Below are 25,179 nucleotides of genomic sequence, written 5' to 3'. Positions count from 1 at the left end.
CACTGCCACTCTGGGCTCCCCCAGAATTTAGAGCTAGAGTGCATACTGGAAAAAGCAATGACAAATACCAATAAATATGATATACATACATATATTTTCCCCTGTGTATGTATGTATATATATATATATATATATATACATACACGCACACATATAAATACATATTATACATACACATACATATTATATGTTTTTTTTCCCCCTTTCATTGTATATTGTGTATAATGTTACCATGAAGAATCTGTCTATTTCTTTTACCTCTTTCTTTACATTCCTTCGTCCGATTATACAATCTAATGTCGTTATTTATCGTTAATTGTTTTACATTCTCCTCCCTCTGCGCAACGTATGTTGCATCTACCCTTCTATATATTAGTTTCTCCCGCCATGACTGATGAAGGAGTTCACCCCAAAACACATATCTTTTGCTTGCTTTTAGTTCGTAAAATAAAAGAGAAGTTGGATATTTCATCCTCTTGTCTCACAACTTTTATTGGAGAGTTGCGCCAAAACACCAGCTTTATTTTCCACATCCATATTGGCTAATATCCACGGGATCATGTTACCCACGTGACCATAAGGGAGTTCTAGCACACAATGGTCTCGATTTAAAAAGTTTTTAGGTCAACAGAATTTTCACACTACTCCTAGAAAGCCAGGACTGGAAAATAGCCATTTGGAAGACATAGGATGTTACTCCGTTGTACAGTATAAGAGATTCCCACTGCTCCATTGGGAACAGGAGGCTATTCGTACAGCCTAGGAGCCTGGGACTAAGTACTGGGGGTTTGACCGATATAACCCTACAGTAGTATGAGTTTAAAAGTTTTTACTGTGCAGCCAACAAGCGAGACTGGCAATTTCTGCTTCCTTTGTCCATGTTTTTCAACTTTTTTTATTTGCATGTGCCGTTCTATAGAAAATTGACCTAATATAAAGAACTTACTTTTCCTATTAGTACTTATCACTCTACTTTGCTGATAAAATAAATTGCTGCATGCTATCTATGGGAGAAAATAGAAATACGGTGCCATTAAAGCTATGGCGCTGATTATAGCCTGAGGATTAGTGAACGCCGCTATTACAGACAGTGATAATAAAGTTTGTCAGTATTAGAACAAAAAGCAGATCAGGTTGTAAAAGTTAAAACAGTCTTTTATATGAGGAGTAGAGAGCAGTGTGCCCCTTTCATAGGAAACAGACTCGGATGAGCATGTGTGTGTTCTTGTCAACGGTACTATTTCTTAAGGGAGAAAAATGTAAGCAGGGAGAGGTAAAATCCCTGCGCATCAACCACCTACATACGCTGGCACTGCATAATGTATACTGAATGACCACTTTATTAGAGACCCCCATTTAGTAGCGCGTTGGACTTCCTTTAGATTCCACTAGGTGCAGGAATATTGGCCCCTGTGGACAGGAAGCTTCTAGTAGATGGAGGTGCTGACATGTTCTGATCAGCTGACAGGAAGGGTTCATCGATTCATGCTGCTTGTGCCAAATTTTGACCTCCCATCAGCACGGAGCAACAGAAATCTGGATTAATCGGACCAGGTGATGTTTTTCCACTGCTCAGGGATCCAATGTTTGCCCTCTTTTGCCCACTGGAGTCTCACTTCTCTTAGACAGCAATGGCGCTGCAATTGATTGTCTGCTTTTATAGCCTGTCTGTGCTAAGGAACGATGAATTGTGCATTCAGATGAATCAGTTGTTGCACGGATGTTGTATGCGCCTGCAATTTGCTTGATTGTGTACCATCTGTTCGTTAAAACGATTCTCGACATTCTCTTTTGACCCATTCTCAGTATAATCTCCACACCATTGCTTTAGAAAACCCCATAAGGGCTCCGTCAGACGGGGGTTTTTATGTCCAAATTTTTGTGCGCAGAACGCAAACGCACAAAAACTTGCGTGACCAAAGAGGGCATCACGCTGAAAAAAACGGACTTGGCTGTGTTTATGCGCACATAAAGTGCACTGCCCGCTATTCCGTGCTGCGGCTGTGACAGCTGCAGCAGGGGATTCCTTGGATGTGAAACCCCTGGATGCTGTCACATCCATGGGTTTCACTTTTGGTCAATGAAGCTGGGGGCAGCAGTGGCGGCCCCATTGACATACAGAGAAGATCGCGATCCTCTGCCACAGCTGGGACAGAGTATTTCTTCATCTTCGCGGGGGTTTAGCACTAGCTCCATTGAATTCAATGGGAGAACATCGCGCCCCTGTGCCACAGCTGTCACAGCTGTGCCAGAGGATCACTATCTTCAATGTATGTTCTCAAATGGGTTGGCGTTGCTGCCGCCAGCCCCGCTGAGCACAAGGTGAAACCCCTGGATGTGACAGCATCCAGGAGTCTCACATCCAAAAAAGATGGATGCTGCAGTTACTTGTGTTTTTAAATCCGCTGCCCTATATTTAGTGCGCAGGTAAATATTGGGCATCTGACCGCTGCCATTGACAAGCATTGGTTCTATATAGATGCGGATCGCAAACGCAAGTAACATGCGCACATAAAAATGCCCGCCTGACAGAGCCCTAAGGTTGGTAGTTTTTGAAATATTGGCCCCAGCTAGTCTAGTACCAATGACTAGTCCTTATGGATTCACACTGAAACTGATCCACGAAAAACTTGTCACTTGATTTTGTATGGCACTCCATGGTCACGGGTCTGAATTCTATATATGGAAGCTGCAATGGTGGTCGGGGTTGGTAATCTAGTGGTTATTCAGTGTATGTAAACGACATATTTAGGAACCCAACACTAACTGTCCTAATGAATATGAATGGCAATGCTACACCTAGAGATGATGTCACCAGCCAAGTGCATCACCTGTAACCAAACAATGACCTGAACATACTGCATTCAGGCAGATGCTTAACCCCTTAAGGACAAGGCCTATTTTTACCATAAGGATACAACAATTTTTGGGGGATTTTCATCTCCACTTTTCAAAAGCCATAACATTTTTTTATTTTTCCGTGGCCATATAAGGGCTTATTTTTTGCGTGGCAAACTGTAGTTTTTATTGGTACCATTTTCGGGTGCATATAATGTAGAGTAAAACTTTTATTACATTTTTTTTGAGAGTACAGAGAGAAAACATCAATTTGCCAAAAAAAAAATAAAAAATTTACACAGCGTTAATCATGCAGCATAAATGACACAATAAGTTTTTTCTGTGTCAAAATGATGGTTTCGACAATACCAAAACTATTAGTTTTTTTAGGTTTTTCCAATTGTGCACAATAATTTTTTTGAAAATTATTATTCCGTTTTACATCGTTGCATTCGAAGTCCTACATCTTTCCTATCTTCCATGGACGGAGCTCTGCGAGGGCTTGATTTTTGCGTGCCGAGCTGTGGTTTTTATTGGTATCATTTTGTGGTGCGCATTGATTTTTTTGAACACTTTTATTGCATTTTTTGGGAGGCAAAACCAACAAAATAAGGCCGGCTGCACATGGCCGTGACGGTCCGGCGCCCCCCCAGAGACCCCATACTTACCAGCGGATCCGGCGTCTTACGTCCCGCATGACGCTTCCCCGCCCACTGCCGCCGCGTCATATGACACGCCGGCCGCGTCATATGACGCGGCCGGTCGTGTCATGTGACGCACCGGCCACATCATATGACGCGGCGGCGGTAGGCGGGGAAGCGTTTTCACGCTATCTTCCGCTGTGCTACAGCGGGAGATAGCGTGAACGGACGGCTTCCATTGACTGCAATGGAAGCCGTCTGCGCGTACACCCGCGGCAAATAGAGCATGCCGAGGGTGAGGACGGGAGATTTCACGGTGCGGAATTCTGCCGTGGAATTCCGCACTGTGTGCCCTGAGCTATTAGGTTCAATAGAACCTAATAGCTGCGGGCAACGCAGCGGATTTTCGCCGCGAATTACGAGGCGGAAATCCGTTCGTGGGAAGGAGGCCTAAACGTTTTGCCTCAGTTTTTTTTTCATATTCAATTTATTGTTATGGATACAAGGTTACAAAATATGTGAGATGTTTTATATTTTTTTACAAATAGGCGGGAGTGCGCAAAGAAGTATTTTTGTTTTTTTACACTATGTAAATTATTTTTTTTTGTCCCTATAGGGAACTTGAACCATAACAGCCATTATCAGCAACTACATCGCGGAGGCCCGATGACATCACAGAGTGAGGACACTCCATCTGTGAACCCTGTACATGCCACGATATACATAGGTCGGGGGATATAGGTGGGTTAACAGCGGGGATCGCTGTTCTTATCTATCCCAGTTTTTGCAGCTGGAGAGCGACTGTCAGTAGCAGCAGTCTCTCACTGCAGGATGGCATGGGCTAACTTCTGATCCCCCTGCCATCCACATGATGTAAGTTTACATCCTAGTGTGTTAAGTATAACCCTACCAGGGTGTAAACTTACATCGTATAGCGTTACGGGGTTAAAGAGCATATCTACCTTTAACCCTTTCCAATCCACTGTCTGACATCTAAAGACATTCTAATTGAAGGCTGCGCAGCTCCGATGTCGGAAGACGTCCGGCAGGGTATTCTTACTGTAAATTACAGGCCGCTCTGTTGTCGGGGGCCTCTCCAGCATATCCCATACCGCAGCACTGGCTCTAGCCAGCAGATGGCGCCATTGTACAATGGCAGAAAGAGAAAGCCCCCTAGGAAACTCTAAATTCCAAAATTGGATTGCAAAGAGTTAAACACTATTTTACCATTATCAGAATACCTGTCAAGTGTGTAGTTTTGACTACCGCTACGTATCGAGGAACCAAGATTTAGCAAAGTTCCCAAATATATCAGCATAGTTTCACCAATGGTCACTTGTTACTGTAACTTGTGCGTGTTCTGAGTCAGTCATCTACATATTTTGTGATGAAAAAAAGGCAAAAAAAAAGGACAATTTTCACCTCATACTTTAATGTTAAAACCAGACCCCCACTAAGCCAAACGAAACTAATGAATTTTACGGCCCATTAAAAATTAATTTTTGAAATAAACTAACGTCTGTAAAATCATTTAACTTTTTTGTAATATACCGAGGCGGTGAATCTAGCGCCTTGAGTGAGCTAATAAAATATATTCACGTTTATAGTTTGTATACAGTTGTTTTCACATTGCTTAGTAACCCCCAAAACATGTTTTATTTGTGTAGAAACATAACGGCTGGATGGAGAACTGCCACATGTGCCACGGGTTCGAATGAATAATGTGACTTGTTCCTCGAGATGAAGAAATCCTTCTGCTTTCTGAAGAATTCTACGTTTCTTGACGGCTGAAGACTTAGTGACCTTTGTTGTTATTACCGACATGTAAGTGGATAATATACTGTAGTTTATAGTTTTTTTCCTCTTCAATTTCAGTTTCGTTTCCAACCACAAATTTATCTGTGAGTTTTATCATAATTTCTCACTCTGCCAAAAACGCATGAGGACAATCATAAAAACGGGGAACACAATATCCTCTTTTATATTGTTCTGATGACCTTCTTGCTGTAGAAGTTTCTATTGAGGTGGTCTCATGTATCGTAAAAAGTGACATTAGCCGGGAGTTGATCCCAGGGCAGACTGAATTGCTGTTTTTTGTTTTCTTTTGTAATTCCCATGATTTATTGGTTGTAAAATATATACTTTGATCTGAGATAGAATGGTATGTGTAAATGTGGACTTATTTCGGTCAATTTTAGGATCTAATCAGTTTTTTTTCGTGGGGTTGAGAGGGTCCGAAGCTTCATCTTGTGGTGCTGATTACTACTGTCACAATCCAGATTCTGGGATAGAATGGGTTAGCATGACCAATGAACCGCCGTTGTGTGCCAACGTACTGGTGCCTGAGGAGAGGGTGGGTTTGGCACTAGTTGACAAGTCCATTAGAGTGAACCAAAATCTTCAGAATTCTTCGTAGAGCTTCTGTTTCTCATGGCTGATTTTGTCACTTGTAATTTTTAATTGTTCAAACTTTGCCGTATTACATAGTAACACAGTAAGTAAGGCTAAAAAAGACATAGGTCCATTCAGTTCAGCCTATTATCCTGCAATGTCGATCCAGTGGAAGGCAAAAAACAAAACAATCAATGACTGTATCATGTAATAATATTATACTCAAGAAATGCCCCTCTTGTCCTATTCTAGTGAGTTCGCCAATCAGCTTCTTATGTACTGACCTGAGATTCGACTTATAGAGCAGCCAATCTGAACAACATTGGGAAAGAACAGATCAGAAAGTCCCAGCCTCTAATAAGACAGAAAGTGGATTTCATACTACCTCAGACTCCCTATACCTTATGATGTATGGCGTTATATTTTGCAGTTTTCGTTGTCCCCCTTAGGCTACAATAGAAAACACCATGCATATGCATGGTCACCTCTCTGCACTATTAGTTCACTTTTCTGGGGACCATAGTAAGGGTAGGCATGGACTTTATATGTTTGCACCATGTTTAGGGTTCACTTTTTTCTCCCATGGTCCAGTTGTGCAATGGCAGCTCAAGTCATACAGAAAAGTCCTCAATGTGTGTGTATTTCAGGAAGAAAAATTATGAGTGTAATCTATGCAGTATCTGCTCCATGACTATGGGGAACAGAATCACAAAGGTCTGCCCAGAAGATAATGACTGTACTCCAAATTTGTTCAAACTGAACTGGAACTTCACCAACACAATTAAAACTGGTATATAACTGAGCGTTGGTGGTATCTTAGTGGGTTTGGCCAAGATGGACCCCAAGGTTCCAGTTAATGCCGAACTGATCTGTTAGAAAAGTCCAACCCGAAACAGGGTATGACTGTTTCAGTTCACTCAACACTACTGCCACCAATCGGGGTTAAAAATACCTCTGTATCTATTCCAGCCTGGTGCCCCAAGAACAATGTCCAACTGATGTTATATATACCACAGCATTTGGCTTAGATGGTTGGATTTGTTTGTGGTTGAATCTTGTGAATGAACCAAATGGACGGCATTGCCTTTTACCAGTAATGAGACTTGGTGTTTGTTAGGATGAGTTCACAGTTGGAAATGTTTGAGAAACCTTGCTTTACATTATTGGCAGAATCTTTTAATTTTTTTAACTATTTATTTAAAGAAAAGTCATTGAAGGCAAATAAGATGATTCAATCTAATTTTGTATTTTGCCAAAAAAGGGAAAAATTACTTACAGTAATACCGGCTTATAACAAACAATCTTTATTAGTTAACTTTAAAGAAATAATGACAATTTCATGTTTTTTATAGTTTTGCTTTTTTTCCCCCATTTACAAGAAACAACCAAACAGTAGCTTTAAAAATATATAATGAACACTGATTGCTGTTATTCACCGGAGCAAAATCCTAATTTTTGGGGTGCTACAGTACATAATGTCCATTCAGTTTTTTTTCCTGTTTTTGACGCTTTCAATGATTTGCTGTGCAGTTAGCTTTCCATCTTCAATTTGTTTCTCAATGTATTTTTGCAGTTCTTCCCATTGTTTAGAGCCTTTTTCAATACCTTCAAGGACCAAGGAACGTGCGATTTCCATCCTCTTAGCGATGATATCCTTTCTTACTTGAGGCATTTCATCAAAGGATTTCCAATCGAAGGGATGTGGGATTTCTACTTTAAGCTCACCTTTACGCGTTGACACGTATGTTTTTACTTGTTCGCTGGCAGAATTCTGGAAATTTTGCAGCATTTGATTGAGGAACTCTATGAAGGCATTGTATTTTTCGATGAGCAGATCGATGAGATGGTTTGCTTCAACATGGAACTTCTCATAGAAACTCGACAGTTGATCATAAGCTTCATGAAGTTTTGCCTTTAAAATCTGAGAATGTTCTGCTGCAGCCTGTTTGGCATTTCTTGACCAATCACTAACTTTTTCTTCCATTTTCATGGAAAGTTCTCTCACTTGTTTCCTTCCCTTGTCTTCGGCATTGGTCAATAGAACCTTAGTTTGCATGTAATACTCACTCATATGGTCAGAAATCTCCGAGACGTTGATGCCGTATTGTGAAGGCAGTTCTTTCAGCGTTTCAATGATGTATTTGAAGAGTTGAATAACTTTCTCTTCAATTTCGTAATATTTCACAGACCATCCCACGATATTTGGGTCCAGATATTCTTCTCTCAGCGCCTTGACATAAACAAGTAACTGCCGTAATTTATCTAAAAGTTCGTCATAGATATTTTGGTAAACTTTGAATAGTTCACTAGTGCTCCTTTTGATTTCGCTGGCAAGATTGGTAAGGTACTGCACATACTGCGAATTTATGGCATCGTTATACATTTGCTGAGTTTGAAGTTGTATGTCTTGATAATTTCTGGATTTCAAGGCTTCAATAAGCTTTTCTGATTTTTGTGAAATCTCCTGGATCAATCCTTTAAGTTGCTGTAATTTTCTTTCAAAGTTTACGTTTTGGAGATCATTGAATATCCTCTTAGTGATCTGTTGTAGCTCTTTCAAAAAATCTTTAACTGCAAGGATGATTTGTCGGCTCTCAATTTTGAAGTCTGTACCAGGAATATTGAAACTGATATTGTTAACTGACTGGATGAAGTCGTCAAGAAGTTTTTGGATCTTCTGAATACATTGCTCCATAGCAGAAACGGCCCATTTCAAACCCATGGCAAATTGTTCTTCACCGGTATATTTCTGTTTCTGGCCTGGTAGCTGAAATTTTGTGCTCTTTAGGAATGTAATAGCTGCATCAATCACTTCTTTCATTGTGCTTTGATATTTTCTGATTGCAATTACAGATTTTTCATACATTTCCCCATCATTTACTAAGAATGGCATATCTGCTGGGTTTTGGTACCACTGTTGAGCTTTGGAGACAGCATCTGCATATTTTCCACTGGCACCCCTTGCTGCTGACTTAAACTGATATTCCAGGTTGTCAATATGATTGTATGCAGAATTGTAAGATGAAGACACCTTTGTCTTTACGCTTTCTCTAATCTGCAGACCAGCTTCTTTTATATCCATGCCTAAGTGCTCTTTGTGATATTTGTTGACACAATTGTAGATGGCATCAGACATCTTGGGCAATCTTTCCTTTAAACCGTTGAGTACATCCTGAGCAGCATCTTCACGCCAATTAAGTTTGTTTTGGATCTTTTCTGGGTTTTTTAGCGATATCTCATCTTTTAGGATAAGTACTTCCTTTTCTGGTGATGCCTATGGAAAATGGAGAAAATATGACAATTAGTATAGAATTTACCACTGACACTTCAACTAACTACATCTCCTAATTACAAGTACAGAATTACTTTTGCTCAACTGTTCACCTTTTGCTAAAAGTAAGTTCTTAAGACAATGTTCTAGGGTATGTGCACAATTAGTGGAATTGGTGTGGATTTTCCGGCACAGAAATTGTCACCAAAACGTGCACTAAAATCCGCACCAATGGAAAAAATGATATCTGCTACGGATCCATGTCAAATGTCAGCAGCACAAATTATGCTGTGGATTTCGATGCGGATCCACACCAAAATCCGCACATGTGAATGCATCCTTATACTATAGCCTTTTAGGCATGTTAAAGTAATAGAGGGGTCCACAATCTCAGATCAGCTTTCAACTGGTGCAACATAAAATTTCATATTCCCTGCGATTGGATATTGGTTTCACTTAACAGCATTGACCTCAAAGGCTTGCAACAGCAGGATGGTTATTCTTCATGGTATTCATATTAAGAAATATAAACAAGCTCCGGCTGGCCATCAGAGAACCAAAGAATACTTTGTTGAGTCCAGGCTAGAGGGCTATAGTGTGACCCAAAAGTCCAGCAGAAAAGTATCCCATTTTGAACTATCTTTAAAAGGGAACTATTTGCAACTAGGATCTATTTACTATGTGTTGATTTGAAAACAACCTATTACAGCTTATTGATTATACGTCCAGTGTGTGCAGTGATGCCAGCAATCTTTATGATGCAATTAAAACATATGTTGTGTACTGTTGCAGAGTTGACCCCTCCAGTCATTTCTTCTAGTAGGCCGAAAGGACTGTTGGCCAACACTGAAAGTAAACAGAATTTTCTACCAAAAATCCCACTTATAGATTATATTTAAATAAGATTTAAGATACTTACTGCAGAGCGACTGTACACTTTCAGTTTGATTGTCTTGGAATCTTTCTCAAGAAGCAGACCCAGAGTACCCGTGGATGGTGAAGAGACAGATGAGGATAGACCATTTTCATCATGTTGGCAACGAATCTGGGCATTTGAGAATGTGGGGCTGGTAATATCCATTTGGAAGCTGTGTTGTGACATCCTGACAACGAAATGTTACATAGTGAATAGTTACATTTATAGAATAATTATGTTTTAATAACAATTATTTATCCAAGATAGATAGATAGAATCAATATCAAAGATAATTTTTTTACCCAAGGGCATTAAACGAAGCTTCTTCCTTCCAGCTTGCACTTAAATCCAAATGTGCCAGACTTCCTTCCCCAATAAGATTCAGCGTTCTTTCCTTTATTGAACCTGCTAATGAAGCTGTATGGAAAAAAGAACAATCGTAAATCATGTTATTAAATATTAGCATTGTCCCAAGAGGAAAAAAAGATAATATAATTTAATATCAAAGAACAAGAAAATGTATAAAGTACATGAGCTAGTATGAAAACTCACCATCAAGATCAAACTCCAAAAACCGTAGTGTTGAACTGCTTGTGGCATCAATGATCCCTACCAAAGAGTCTGGTTTGTTTTCCAGCTTGTTTGTCCAAGTAAGGTTGTACACCGGGGAAGCAAACTGAATGGAGCCAGATACTGAACCAAAAGCTGGAATGTAAATTCCTGCAGGCATTTTCATTTTAATTGGTGGGATCACAATCTTCTGTTCTGGGATCTCAATTGTGGGCAGATCGATGTCTGCTATCTTGTTGAAGAGGCTGTTGAAATCCAAGTTGAAGACCTTTTTAGGAAGAGCGTATTTGGAGATCGTTATTTCATACTGTGGTGCAGACAGTTCAGCAAGGGGAATACTAGAGCCTTCTGCTGTCGTGTACAACAACTTGATGTCCGCTGGGGGGAATTGAATTTCTGGTGTTGTCAGTCCTGGAAAGGTTATGGTAGACCCACTTCCAATTCTTTCAGATGGAATAGGGTAGAAGAATCCATCATTACTTTTTGTGTAAATCAGAGCTGTTGATGCATCAAGGTATTGTTTTTTGTCAATGTGAGTTGTAACATCGAGTTTCAAGACGTCCCACAGACTTCTGTCATATACCGGAAGTATGATTGATTTCAGGAAAGCCACATGGCCTTGTAATGATCCTCCAGCTTCAATTCTTGCATCGGTTTGATCATTGGATAGCTTAATGTTTTGAGACAAAATGAGTGATTGCAGAATACCTTGACCATTCATGCTAAATTCTTGCTTATCCATGTTAACATTTAATGTAATGCCTTGACTTAATGATGCTGCATCAATAAATGAATTGGGCTGGCTGATCTTCATTTGAAGGTCTGCTAGTAGACTCCAAAGGGCCAGTTCGAATGTGGCTTTACCACTTTGCTGTCCTGTTGATGTAAACAGTGGAGTGACTCTTAAATAATTCTCCCCCTTATGTTCCCAAACAGCATAGATTCTACTGGTGGAAGATTCAACAGCAAGGCTTTCTGTTAAGTCCAGGACTCCTAAGCCATCTGCCTTAGAGTTGGCTACAAGTTTCATGGTAGATCTAAGACCATTTGAATTCATATAGGTGTTTGCATCATTAGTCAATGTTCCAGAAAACCTTTGGTGAGATAGAAGGGTTCCAGTTATATCTCCAATTATCTTTGACTCCATTGAAAAATAGGATGTAAGTCCTTCAAGATTTAATGTGTGATCGAGCTTACCCTTTGCCATGTTTCCAAAAATGTCATCGTTAATATCACAAGTGAGTGTGATTTTGGATGACACAGTAGCCTTCGACTTTGTGTTACCTGTCAGTTCTTGCTTTAATGTACTCTTTAACAATGGGGTATCCAATTTTGCATTTGTTATCACAGATGCTTCTACGTTTCTCTTTCCAAATGATATAGAGCTTTCGTGTTTTCCTTCAGCAAATACTGATTTCAATGCTATTGCTGTGGCCAGTTTTAGGCCTCTCTTCCTAGTAAGACCTGTTGTTGCATCTAGATTAAATTGAAGAGCTTCAATAACTGATGTGGAGGCTGCGCTTACTCTTGCAGAGACATCAGATTGATTGTATATTCCAGCACTTGTGGTGAGCGAAATAACATTTGACTTGAAGAAGAAGTCATAAGTGAGGTTTCCTAGTGCTGGGATTACTAAACCATTCTGTCCACTTGGTAGCTTTATTTTAGGAAGAGAAAGTCTGCGCAGAGAGTTGGGAATATGCAAGACTGGCATTTCCAGTGAAGGCACCACTAAATTGTAAGATGGGAAAGAGTACCCAACCACTGGCATAACAAAGCTTGGTGTATTGATTTCTTTGGGAACTAGGTAGCCAAAAGCCGGAAGTTCAGCAGAGAAGGAAGAAACTTCAATGTTCACCAATGGTATTGTATAACCAGGGATTTTAAATGTTCTTGATGCTTTACTAATTTGATTGTCCACTTTGTAGTTATCAAACTTTGTTTTGGCTTTATTGTAGGAGTCCATCAGGAGGTTCAATGCTTTATCTCTTCCACTTTCAAACTTTTTGTTAACAGTCTTCATATTTGTATTGATGGTATCAAAAATGGTATCTAGTGGTAAAGGTATCAGGTGTGTTTCTTTATTTTTCTGATACTGAAGTTTTATGTTAAGGTCAAAATTCTGACGAGTTGTTGTCATCAAATTCTTCAGGCCAGTTTTTTCCCACACTGAAAATTCACGAAGCTCTGATGTCTTCATTGAGGTGTACGGGATGTGAATTTCAGGGATGGAGACTGGGATTGTCAAGAAATCAAGGTTAGCTTCTCCATTCGTTACCAATGAAGCCTCAATATTTTCTTCATTATTACCCAATAACATTGTACTAGACACTCTGTACTGGTTGAATCTTCCATTTGTTTGCCATGACACTTGTTGAACAGTGGGGTTGAGGGTAAAGTCATAGTTGTTTAGAAACTCGATCCTGCCAGTCAGTTTAAGAGGGAAACTTACTTTTAGATTTCCATTGTTTGCAGTGGATATTTTTATTTCAAAGGCTTTAGTCAAAAAGGAAAAGTTGTTGTCTAGTGTTCCGGTAGCCCGACCTGATAGTTCTGCATTGTGAGTTGCTTCAAGTTCGACCTTCAATTCATTAACTTGAGCCTTTCCTTTCAGTGTAGCAATGCTGTTTCCAACATTAGGAGCGTCAGCCTTTGACATTAAATCAATGCTCACATAGTTTAGTAACACAGAATCATACTTGAGACTTTGATCCAGTTTCAGATATTTGTCATTTATTTTGTTGGTGCCCACAAGTTCAATGTTGCCGCCTTTCAAATTGAACTTGACATCAGCTTGGTGAGTACCTTCATCTGTAAAGGATGGGCAGGTCCATCTCCAGTTTCCTTTACCAGAAGAGATTAAGGAAATGCGTCCAATGTCCACTGTTGTGTCAACATCATTTTGCAGGTCAAGCTGACTTGAAATGCTAAACTGTGGAATATTCAATCTGTGAGAGTATTTTGTAGACACATCTGCTGTAATTCGTTTTTGTAGTTTGACAGTAACAGTATTATGCAGCATAGCTGTATTCGTCTCGCTTTTTAAGTCAGCCTTGGTGTGGATCTGTGTCTGAATTTGATTTGATGCAAAAGTAACTTCACTGAAATGATCCAGTTTTAGATGTTTGTTGGATAGTGCGACAGTTTCTTTCAGAATTAACTGTTGCATCAAGGGAGCAGAAATCCGTGCATCAGCTGCGAGGGTGAAAGCCAAAGCTTCAATCATTGAGGTTGCCTCTGTAGTAAGAGAAGCAAAAATTTCTGGTGTTTTCTCAGTGGTTGTGGAATTTTTTACCTCGGCTGAAGAAGACATTGTAAAAAATGGAGATGCTACTTTAAATGAACCAGACAGTGTGCCAAATGTTGGAACAGAAACGGAGTGAGGGATCTCTGGAAGCTGGAATTCAGGAATCTTTATGTCCGGGAACTGGAAATTTTCCAAGTTTAATTTTGGAATTTTATACACAGGTAGCTGCATATCAGGGATGTAAATTTCAGGAATGGAAAATTCAGGAAGCCCCATATCACTCATTGTTATATCTCTTAGTAGAAAGTCCGGGGATGGCAATGTATAGTCACTTGAAATCATTTGATCAATTATCCTTACAACCTTTAATTTTATTTCATTCAGATCAATGACGTACGATGGTACTTTATAGGTGTTGAAAATTGTAAACTCGGGTGTAACAAATCTTGTTGGAACTTCAATGCTTCTTAGAGTTCTGAAATTTATTTCCACCGACTGGACATGCAAATCTGTGAATGGTACAATGAAGTATGGTGTCCTGAATGTTGCTTCTCTCAGAGCTCGCAAGCTAACTTCAAAGGCAGGAATTCTGATGTATCTTATGTCAATTTCTGGCACCACAAATCCTTCCTCCACAAGAACTTTTAATTTGTCAGCCCAGACTTGGATATCCATTTCTTGTGCAAATTCAGTAATCTTGTCAGCCATGGCCATCCAATGCCCTGTTATGGAAACCACTAAGCGGTGGTGAGCTTGGCTCACCTGCTGTAGAAACCTCTGAAATTCTTCTTTTATGTTCATTGCATATATGCTATCTCTGATATCCTCCAGGTGTTGAATTGCTCTTGTCTTCCATTCAACTAATACTGTTGAGGTCATAATGTCTTCATACCACTTAACAACGGCAGCAAGCTTGGTCTCTTTTAGGTCTCGAAGATACTCAATGACCACTATCCTCACGTCATTCAAATATTGTCTTAAGGCTTCAGCTTTCTGCGGCAGCTCCAGAGCCTTCATTTTATTGTTTACTATCTCTGTCAGCTCTTTAATCTTGTTGTTGAAGTCATCGACAAACTCATCGTAATTAAAGGACCTCATCTTCTGAACCAAGGCATCTAAGTAATAGTTGATATCACTTATTAGCTTCTTAAAGTCATAGTCTCTCACTTGTTTGACTGCGGAATCAACAAATGTAAGGACCTTCTTACAATGCCGTTTGAGATCAATGTTGTTTAGCATCTCTGTCACCTTTTGGATGGTTTCTTTAACTTTCTGTTGGTTAAGAAATTCGATAAATTTTTCTATGAGCACTTCAATCTTTTTGTCAATGTCATACTTGGCCACAAAGTCTTGAAATTTGTCAATGACTGCATTGATTTTGTCGCTTACTTCAAATTCCTCTAGTTGCGTAAGGACGAGGTTTTTTATTTGGTCTATGAAAAATCTGATTTTCTCAAAAGGCAAAGAATCTTTCATCTGCTGTACATACTTGGATATTTCAATGGTCTGAAGGAAATCTTTCACTTTTTGAGCCATCTGATCAAAATTGATCTGCTGAATGGAAACTTGAATTTGGTGTAAGAATCTTTGGATGCTAGCTTTGATTTGGTATTGTTCGTCAATATTTTGGAACCAGGCAGCCATGCTTTGTTCTAAGTCATTAACATTGATTTTTTCAACTGAAGCTTTTATGTTCTGGATCATCTCAATGGTCTTTTCCCGTACTTTGTATTCATTGTCAAAGGCTTTCAGTTTCTCCACACATCTCTGAATAAACTCCTCAACAGATTTCTTAATCTTCTCAAGATCATAATTTTCTTTGATAAATATGTCTATTTCAGTCCATGACTTCTGCAAACGGGCTTGTACCCGCTGGAAATAATCTTCAACTGCAGATTGAATTTGCTCAGATGTGACCTTAAATTCCTTGGCCAGTGATAGAACTTTTTCTTTTGCCAGATTAGCTTTGCTTTCTAGATCCAAACTGTTAACATAGTCGCTCATTCTTTGACTGGCTGTATCCAATGCCCTTCTGTACCTCTGTACAACTTGGTCAACGTCGATATCTTTCAAAGACTTCTGCAGAGCTTGTAGAGCGTGCAGTAATGTGGCTCTCATTTTCTCAAAATACAAACCCATGTCCTCAATGAAAGGCAAGTTGATGATATGCATGTCTTTATTCTTGTCATACTTTATATGACCAGAAATGCTAAACTCTTGAGGTGTCTTGACACCCTCTCTTAAGTTTAGAGCGTCAATTGGATTAAACTTGCCGAAAGGCAGATGAACCTCTCTATCCAGTATAGACAGGTCTGCTAGAGTTTGCCCGGTAAGTTGAACTCCAATATTGTCAGCATTATTGAATGCACTGATATCTTGGTTGTATGCATTCTGGTTGAAGCGACTCTTAAGTTTCCATGAGCTTAGCTGTTCAGAAGGCGTAAACAACAGGTTGATGTTGTAATCAAGGAGAGTTTCATGAGTATTGTCTGTTCCTAATACGTGCTTTGTTGATCCCCTGTAATCATGAACTAAATTAAAGGAAAGAGACTCTGCTTTTAATATGAATTTGCTGTAAAGTTGTCCTGTCTGTTCACCAAAAATCATCAATCTTCCATCTCCATTGGTTTGGGAGTCAATAGTAATGGTGAATGGCTGCACAACGGAGCGAATTCTGTTAGTAAACCGCATAACTTTTGACTCACAATTTGTGTTGCTGCTAAGCGAAACGGAGAAGCCAGCGATATCCAGTGTAAATCTATGAGTATGGGCGGTTCCTTGTATTTTTGCAATAGTGTCTGTGTTAATATTTGCTGCCATATTGCCAGCTGAGAATCCGTAAGAATGCTTTATTTCATCTTTATAGTAAGCTCCTCGTAGGTTGCCATTGGCATTCACCGTGAAGCCTTGGAGCTGCACTTGTCCTGTGTTGGTAAACTCAATAGCACCATATTGCAGCTCGTTGTTCAGCACAGCCGTCATGCTGGTGAGTTGCATCCTCAAATCAAACTTGTGTTTGTGGAATTTGTCGGCGCTCAGAGAGTTTTCAAATTTGGAGGTATATTGCAGGTCATAATCGGCAAAAGTTAGGTCATTACTGATCTCCAGTTTGACTTCACCATATGAGCCCAGTAAATTGTTAGAAAACTTCAGACCTTCTCTGTTAACTTTAAAGTTCAGCACATGTTTGCTGTCCACACCGGGAAGAGTAGCGTGATATACTTTAGCCAGAGACAACTCGCTCAAGCTTCCCTTTCCATCAACAGTAATTCTGGCACCGTATTCTCGATATCTTCCATTTGCCATCATTTTCATCACTGCTCCTGCAGATCCAATCCCAGCATTCAATTCACTCTCCAGCAATAATGGACTAAAGTTGACACTGGTGGTAGCGCTAGTGGAAAGGCCATCACGATTAATCCTTAAAGTGGCCTTGTGGGCACCTCTGTTGGCCTGATTATTAAGAGTGACGTCCGCATTTAATTCAAGACCCAGGGAGTTAAGGGAGCCTGACAAAAGGGTGTAGAATCTGTGACGTTTGTAGTCAGCCTGATACTCTGAACGGATCGCAGCCATCTGCCTCGACAAAGTGAGTTCGAATTTGTTCAGCCCAACTAGGTTGTAGTAGTTTCCATTTGTATCTGACTTCAGGGTCAACTGCCTATTTCTGTAATCAGCTGACATGATGTTCACGAAAGCTCCGTCTTGTAAATCTGTGGTTGAACTCATTGTTGCTGCTTCTTTTAGGAACATTCCTGACAATTTGTTTGTTGCCTTTAAGAAAGATGAATCGAACTTATAGTTGGACTCTATCTTGGTCTGTAGGCTTTCTGTGTTGATGGTGGTCACTAATTTTAAATCACTATTTGCAAATAGGGAGGCTACATTCAGTTTATGATCAATGTCAGACTCGGTCACTAGTATCCTGTTGTTGAGTGTCATCTTGACTGAGGTAGCTCCAGAAGATTCGACTCCCAAGACGCTTCTGGCCTGGTAAGAATAGGATCCTTTATACAGTTGATTACTCTTCGTGTTATATGTTTCACTAAGCCTTATGCCGGCATCAAGAAGAGTGTGGCGTAATGATCCCTCATAGGACCGAATTATTATTTCCCTTGGGTCATAGGATCCCTTTGCAGAACCTGTAACAGTAAAAATGAATTAATTAGTAAAAAAAATAATAACAATGCATATATGTACCTAAGAAAATGGAAAAAAGGATAACACAAATAGAAGAACCCTACTCCATGACCAAGTATGGAGAGCCGCTCAGTCACAACAGCTCTGATCCTGACAGACCTTCTGCGGGCCTGTTATTACAGGATGGCCATCCATGTGATTGGTCATCCTGTAATATTACATTTCTCTTGCAGTGACAATGCAGGAGAAATGTTAAACCTGTCGTGGTTTCCCCCAGCAAAATAAAGTGTTTGCTGGGCGTGTTGAGATTGGGACTCGGAGTAATTAGCTGATGCCCTGCATACTGAAAAGGGTTGTACGTCTTGGCACAACCGTTTTAAGGCATATGCACATTATAGAAGGGTGTCCCAACTCAGGACCCTCTCTAATAAGCCAAAATAGAGAGCCACTCTTTATTGAGCGGCGCCTTTGCTGGCAGACTTGAGCTTCCATTGTATTACAAGGATGGCCATTTATCTGAAAAGCCTCAAGTAACACTATTGGTTCCCTCTCTATGGCACCCCCCTGCAGAATTAGTTTTGTGCCGAAGATACCGAAAGTAGGAGCTGATCACCCAAGGCCTGCATTCTGAGAGGGGTTGTTTAATCAGAGAATATCGGAACTCATCTCAAAGTTTTATGACTTGTATAAAACCACTTGACCAGTAGGCTTATGCTTTTCTCTTGGACAAGGAAATTCTGCTTCCACTATCATGCCCCATATGCCTCCTTAGATTGGTTTACAATGGGCAGGCAGTACTACATTAGGTAGGATTCCCATGTATGGATGTAGCAAAATTTAACTTTACTTAAGGCCCATTTAGACACAACGACTTTCGCTCAAATTTGCTCAAAAACCATCTTTTGAGCAATATTGTTGTGTGTAAATATGCCCATCTTTCACTGTTCGGCAGAACGATGGAATTCAGTTCTGCCTGAAAACCATCGTTCAGCAGAACAGCTGATAAGCAGGACCGCATGCTGTGCTCTGCAGGGGGAGAGCTGTTTACAGCTGATTGCTTTGTCTCAGCTGTTCTCATCTGTCAGCCCCAAAGCTGAACAAAGCGAAAGTAATCAGGGAACAGCAGGAGGTGTGTTCCCCGATTACAGCTCCTGACAGCTCACAGGTTGCTACTTGGGACTAAAAGGAATTAGTCCCAAGTAGTAGTTTATGCAAAATGATCGCTCAAAAACCATCTTTTGAGCGATCATCTTTGCAGTGTAAATGCACCTTTATGCCTAACTTCCTGTGCCACAGTTTGTTTGCCCTTTCAATTGCTTTACAATGGAGTTTGCTGTGTTTAGATTAGAGAACAATAGCTTTTGAATGGCTTAAGATAACTTGTTGCAGAAAGTTAGCACAGTCAAGTTAAACTTTGCTACATCTGTAATCCTTGGAAGCAAACAATATTCAAGTTTCCTTTGACATTTTCCTTTAATTCCATTGCAAATCATAGGCTGTAAATATTTAAGGATACACAAAAATGACGATGAAAACATAATCTTACCATCGATGTTGTATGAAAGGATCTCCATAATGCAGTCAGCTCTTACTTGGTAACTTAGCGCATAACTCTGGATGTCGCCGGTGGTAGTGTTCCCACCGGTGTAGGAGGCAGACCAGTTGTAGTAGTTGCTGTTTATGTTCGATGACAGATCCAACACTCCGAGCAAAGGTACTTTTAGTGGGTAATACTCGGGTATGGTGAAGGCTGGGACTTTGAACTCTCGTGCTGGGATATTTACCACTGCGAGATCTAATGGTGGAGACCTCACAGTTTTTGCCAGCACTTGATGAGATGTCTTTCCTGCATAGGGCAGTGGGATATTGATGGTAATACTTTCCTTGTTAAATGTGTATTTGATCTTTCCATCACTGCAAAATGAATAAAGTTGGAAGGTTAACTACAGTACAACCATATATATAGATGTAGCAGAGCTGAATTTGTCATTTAACTGTAACTTAAAGGGGTTGTCCCGCGACGAAACGGGTTTGGTTTTTTTTCAATAGCCCCCCCGTTCGGCGCGAGACAAACCCGATGCAGGGGTTAAAAAAGAAAACCGGATAGTGCTTACCTGAATCCCCGCGCTCCGGTGACTTCTTACTTACCTTGTGAAGATGGCCGCCGGGATCTTCACCCTCGGTGGACCGCAGGTCTTCTGTGCGGTCCATTGCCGATTCCAGCCTCCTGATTGGCTGGAATCGGCACGTGACGGGGCGGAGCTACGAGGAGCCGCTCTCCGGCACGAGCGGCCCCATTCAGAAAAGAAGAAGACCGGACTGCGCAAGCGCGTCTAATCCGGCGATTAGACGCTGAAAATTAGACGGCACCATGGAGACGGGGACGCTGGCAACGGAACAGGTAAGTGAATAACTTCTGTATGGCTCATAATTAATGCACAATGTACATTACAAAGTGCATTAATATGGCCATACAGAAGTGTATACCCCCACTTTGTTTCGCGGGACAACCCCTTTAACTCACAGGATAATGCAGTCATGTGAAAATATAAGTTGTGTATAGTCACAACCTCAGATGTGCTATACGTGCGCATTTATAGCATCAATTACCTATTTAAGAACAGGTCATCAGGGAAAGGCGGGATACCCAATTGCTGCAGGTCCATGTCTCTTAATGCATACAACTTGTTGCTGAGCACTTGTGCGTATGGACTGTCCTTTGACGCTGCCTGCAACCAATCGTTGGTTGCCTGAAAGGAAGAGATGTTTTATTTAGATACAATTGATATAGATACACATTGATATAAAACTGTTTCACCCATAAACACATACATAAAAGATGTGTCCATCCTTGCCTAGGCACTAATTTGGGCAAGGACTGCAAGAAGCCAATTCAATACAATATCGCAACATGCTAAGTAAACTCATTAAATTCTGCAATTCACATCACAATCCCTGGGTGGCCACAATAGAGATGTATAGGATAGAGATCACGTGACAGAGTACTGGAAAAGGATATTATTTTTAAAAGCTGGTTATCTCATGACACACATACAGATATAGGAACTCTTAACCCAATAATAGCTATTGAAAAAGGGAAGAATAAGTCTTGTACCACAGTTTACTTAAAACATTCCCATAGCTTTCAGCTGTAGAGCTGTCACGTAGACCAAGGTGCACATGCATTTGCTAATATATCATTAAACACTTACCACTATGGACTGAGAAGCAATATGGCGGACAGTCATATCAGTCTGAGCCACCTTATGATCTAGGACTTTGTTGGCGTAGGTCTTTAGAGATTCAGGATAGCTGGCAAAGTCGGAGAATTTGATGTCTGGCAAGCTCGAGACGATTTTCTTCACGTTGCTGTTAGAAGCCGTGCTCCAGTCCAACTCAATCTTCTCATCGTCTAGATACAATAAAATGTAAAGGCTTATTCTAAATACAGGACTGATATATAAAGACTAGAGATGAGCGAGCATGCTCGGATAAGCTAGTTACTCGAGCGAGCCTCGCTCTTCTCGAGTAACTCAGGGGGGCGGCGGGGGAGAGAGTGAAAGAGATCTCTCTCCCCTGCCCCCCCCCCCCCCCCCAAGCATGCTCATCTCTAATAAAGTAACTGGCTTATCCGAGCGTGCTCGCTCATCTCTAATACAGACTAATGTGTGGTGTCAGCAAACCCGGGCTGCGTCTGTAGCCCAGGAATCTACAGGTTCAGTAGTATATCCTATAGAAACAGGTGAAATGGACCTACCATAGACGAACACAAGGCCTTGTGATCCAGACAGGGCACAGACTGTTGCAGAAGACTTGAGCTGAAGCTTAAAGTCACTTGATAATTTCTTAAGAATGGCCTCCGTCTTGGCCTCCGTACGTAGCTTTGGAATCAACAGTTCTCCACTAAGGGCCCCTTCAGTGCTGCCATCATAGCTGTGAATGGGAAAAAAATGGATATGTCATTAGAGGATATGCTAGACTGTATAAAGAAAGAGAACTAGGAAAAAGGTGAAAACGAATATAAATTTGACCTAATTTACCACCATGATGTAAAGCATTCCCTTCTAAGTCAGGAATGGTATGGTTTATTCTTAGGGAGAGCACCTAATGAGGAGACTTATAAAGCCATGCATGCTCCTCTGGGAAATTTATGCAAATAGGAAGATAAAACAATGCCTCTACAGCGCCACCTATTGGAAGGCTGCTTTCCTGCAAGTCAATGCCAGACTTATTAATCAGCCTTGTAACAATGACTGGGAATGTAAGCCAAAGCCAGAATCTTCTCCAGAAGGAAAAGAATCAACCATGCACAAGTGACTGGAAGGCAAGTAGGAGGGCACAGCCAGACTACGGTGAATCCTATTTTGTATTTTAGGGTCCGTTACATGGAGCGATTTGCTACGGTAGACAAATGTCTATCAACATTTGTTACACAAGTCAACTGCACACTGCAGTACATCATCCTTGTAACCACGCATAGCAGTATGTAGCAGAGCTGAGCTTATAAACGCATTGAGATAACACATATTTAAGGCTTCGCATGGGACTACAGGTAAAACAAATGAGTTCTCTTACCTCTTGAGTGATTATAAATTCAGCTCTGTTATTAAATTTGTGTATATAATATATACTGTACAGTGTGCCGTATGCATATAATTTACCTAAGTCTTCCAGTGAAAGTGACTTCAGAGACCTGCTGGTTGTTGAGTTCAGCAATGAGAACGAAAGATCTCTGGAAATCGCTGGATTCATCCCGGACTCTTATGCTGCCACCAAAATTGATGTTGGCATTTGGGATTTCCACGTTACTTGTCAAAATAATCTTGTTGCGGTTGTATTTGATGGTCAGCCTCGCCTCTGATGACTTTACGCCTGTAGAACAACATTCATCAAGATTTTCCAAAAACATCAGATCTCTTGTCTATTGGCTGTGTCTGGAATTGCAGCTCAATCCTCTTCACTTGAATGGGGATTAGTTGTAACACCAGACACAGCCTATAGCCAAGAGAGGCACTGTTCTAAAAAAAAAATCATCTATAGAAATGTCATTACCTTCTGCTTGGACGGAGACTTGAACAGTGTCCACATAGTCTTTTTCCTCCCTGATCAGGCTGTAACCTGCAGTTAGGGAATATTCTTGCACCTCTCCTGTTGGCTGAATCTCCAGTTCATACCTTGCATAGAAACAAACAAAAAAGTTATTTTTTTTCTCTTTTCATACTGTTATGGTGACTGACAGCTTTTCTTAACAATAAAATTCTGGTTACATGCAGGTGCCACCAGGGGGAGCTCCTTATTCAGATTTATACAGCCCCTGTTGGTTTGAACCCGAACTGTATAAATCCATTTTCAGAGAGCTCCACCTAGTGGAGTTAGGCGTTTCATCACATAACTACATGTCCGTGTGAAAGGAAGCAGGAGATTTGGAACTATGTGTAAGAGAAACAGAGTTCCAGTTGCTATGAAGATATGATATAAAATGAATCAGCGCAGAATGTTATATTTTCTTTCCACTCTTCCAGAATATGATAATTAAATTGTGCGTTTTACTGGGGTCAGAGACCCATGTGCTTGTTCCTTCAGTGCTGATGAGTATGGTGATAAAACATAAACTGTACTTGTGCGACTTTAGGTGTAAGACGTAAAAATATACATTACCTGGTCTCTCCGGTGAGTGGGAAGTATGGAGCTGCATCTATAGAACTGGCATTAGAATAGCCAATGTTTGTGCAGTAGTTCAGTCCCGTGAAAAGAGGACTGCAAGTTGTCCGCTCCTCTCGGTTCTCAACGATGGAAGGCATGACCTCAGTCTTTGATGCAAAGACCAAATTGACTTTGTTGCTAAGTAAAGAAGAGCAAATTGTTATTTACTGCTCTATCTATCTATCTCATATCTATCTATCTATCTATCTATCTATCTATCATCTATCTATCTCATATCTATCTATCTCCTATCTATCTATCTATCTCATATCTATCTATCTCCTATCTATCTATCTATCTATCTATCTCCTATCTATCTATCTATCTCATATCTATCTATCTTTCTATCTATCTCATATCTATCTATCTATCTATCTATCTATCTATCTATCTATCTCATATCTATCTATCTATCTATCTATCTCATATCTATCTCATATCTATCTATCTATCTATCTCATATCTATCTATCTATCTCCTATCTATCTATCTATCTCCTATCTATCTATCTATCTATCTATCTATCTATCTATCTCATATCTATCTATCTTTCTATCTATCTCACATCTATCTATCTATCTATCTCATATCTATCTATCTATCTCATATCTATCTATCTCATATCTATCTATCTATCTATCTATCTATCTATCTATCTATCTATCTATCTCATATCTATCTATCTATCTCATATCTATCTATCTATCCATCTCATATCTATCTATCTATCTATCTATCTATCTATCTATCTATCTATCTATCTATCTATCTATCTATCTATCTATCCATCCATCTATCTCATATCTATCTATCTATCTATCTATCTATCTATCTATCTATCTATCTATCTATTTATCTCATATGTATCTATCTATCTCTTACTTGATGCTGAAGAGTTTTGTTGGTGTGGTGGGTGCCGGAATCGAGAACTTGAACTGTCCATCTTTTACAGAGAACCGTGCCTGGACCCCGGATTCATGGTAGATGTTCGTGTTCATTTGGACGGCGTGCTTGGAAAACTCAGGCATCTGAATTCCTAGTTGAGTAACAAACTCGACTGCAACTGCCGGTTTCAGAGAAAATTCAGCCTTTACCTGCTAAGAAAATACATGTACGATAATATAAATCTATATGGTAACATGTAATGTAGTCAAAATGTAACAGTCTGCAGGATGAAGATGAGAAGCATCCAGCATCAATCAATTCTCCAGAGCAGAGAAAAGATATTAAGAGTATCTTTTGCCATGGAGGACCCAAGTTATCCATGTAGCATATGATCAGCCATTAATTTAAATGGGCACTGTGTAATGCTTCATTTCGCCAGTGGAGGCATTGCATGAAAACTGAACACTAGTTTTAGATTCCTTACAGATTAGAGCCGATTGCTGGAGGTCCTGAGAGCAGATCACCTTGCGATCTGCTTATTATTGTAAGACCCTTCCAACGAAAGGAGAATGCCCAA

General features: G+C 40.2%; 1 protein-coding gene across 1 annotated transcript in view; it reads right to left on the bottom strand.

Moving 5' to 3' along the window:
- Positions 1–7,092: 7,092 nt before the first annotated feature.
- APOB (apolipoprotein B) overlaps positions 7,093–25,179 on the bottom strand; it is a 35,581-nt gene continuing 17,494 nt past the window's right edge. Inside the window, exons 18-29 of the mRNA XM_066596772.1 lie at positions 24,600–24,811; positions 23,673–23,855; positions 23,067–23,188; positions 22,676–22,886; positions 21,772–21,947; positions 21,227–21,426; positions 20,625–20,764; positions 19,561–19,928; positions 10,610–18,016; positions 10,360–10,474; positions 10,061–10,244; positions 7,093–9,144 (exon numbers count right to left, since the gene is read on the bottom strand). Coding sequence (XP_066452869.1) covers positions 7,354–9,144; positions 10,061–10,244; positions 10,360–10,474; positions 10,610–18,016; positions 19,561–19,928; positions 20,625–20,764; positions 21,227–21,426; positions 21,772–21,947; positions 22,676–22,886; positions 23,067–23,188; positions 23,673–23,855; positions 24,600–24,811 — 11,109 coding nt within the window. The 3' untranslated portion in view covers positions 7,093–7,353. The remainder of the gene's footprint in view (positions 9,145–10,060; positions 10,245–10,359; positions 10,475–10,609; positions 18,017–19,560; positions 19,929–20,624; positions 20,765–21,226; positions 21,427–21,771; positions 21,948–22,675; positions 22,887–23,066; positions 23,189–23,672; positions 23,856–24,599; positions 24,812–25,179) is intronic.

This window comes from Eleutherodactylus coqui, chromosome 1 (genome assembly GCF_035609145.1).
Source record: "Eleutherodactylus coqui strain aEleCoq1 chromosome 1, aEleCoq1.hap1, whole genome shotgun sequence".
NCBI classification, from domain to species: domain Eukaryota; kingdom Metazoa; phylum Chordata; class Amphibia; order Anura; family Eleutherodactylidae; genus Eleutherodactylus; species Eleutherodactylus coqui.
Note: the sequence above shows the minus strand (reverse complement) of the source record. Positions and strands in the feature narration are given on the sequence as shown.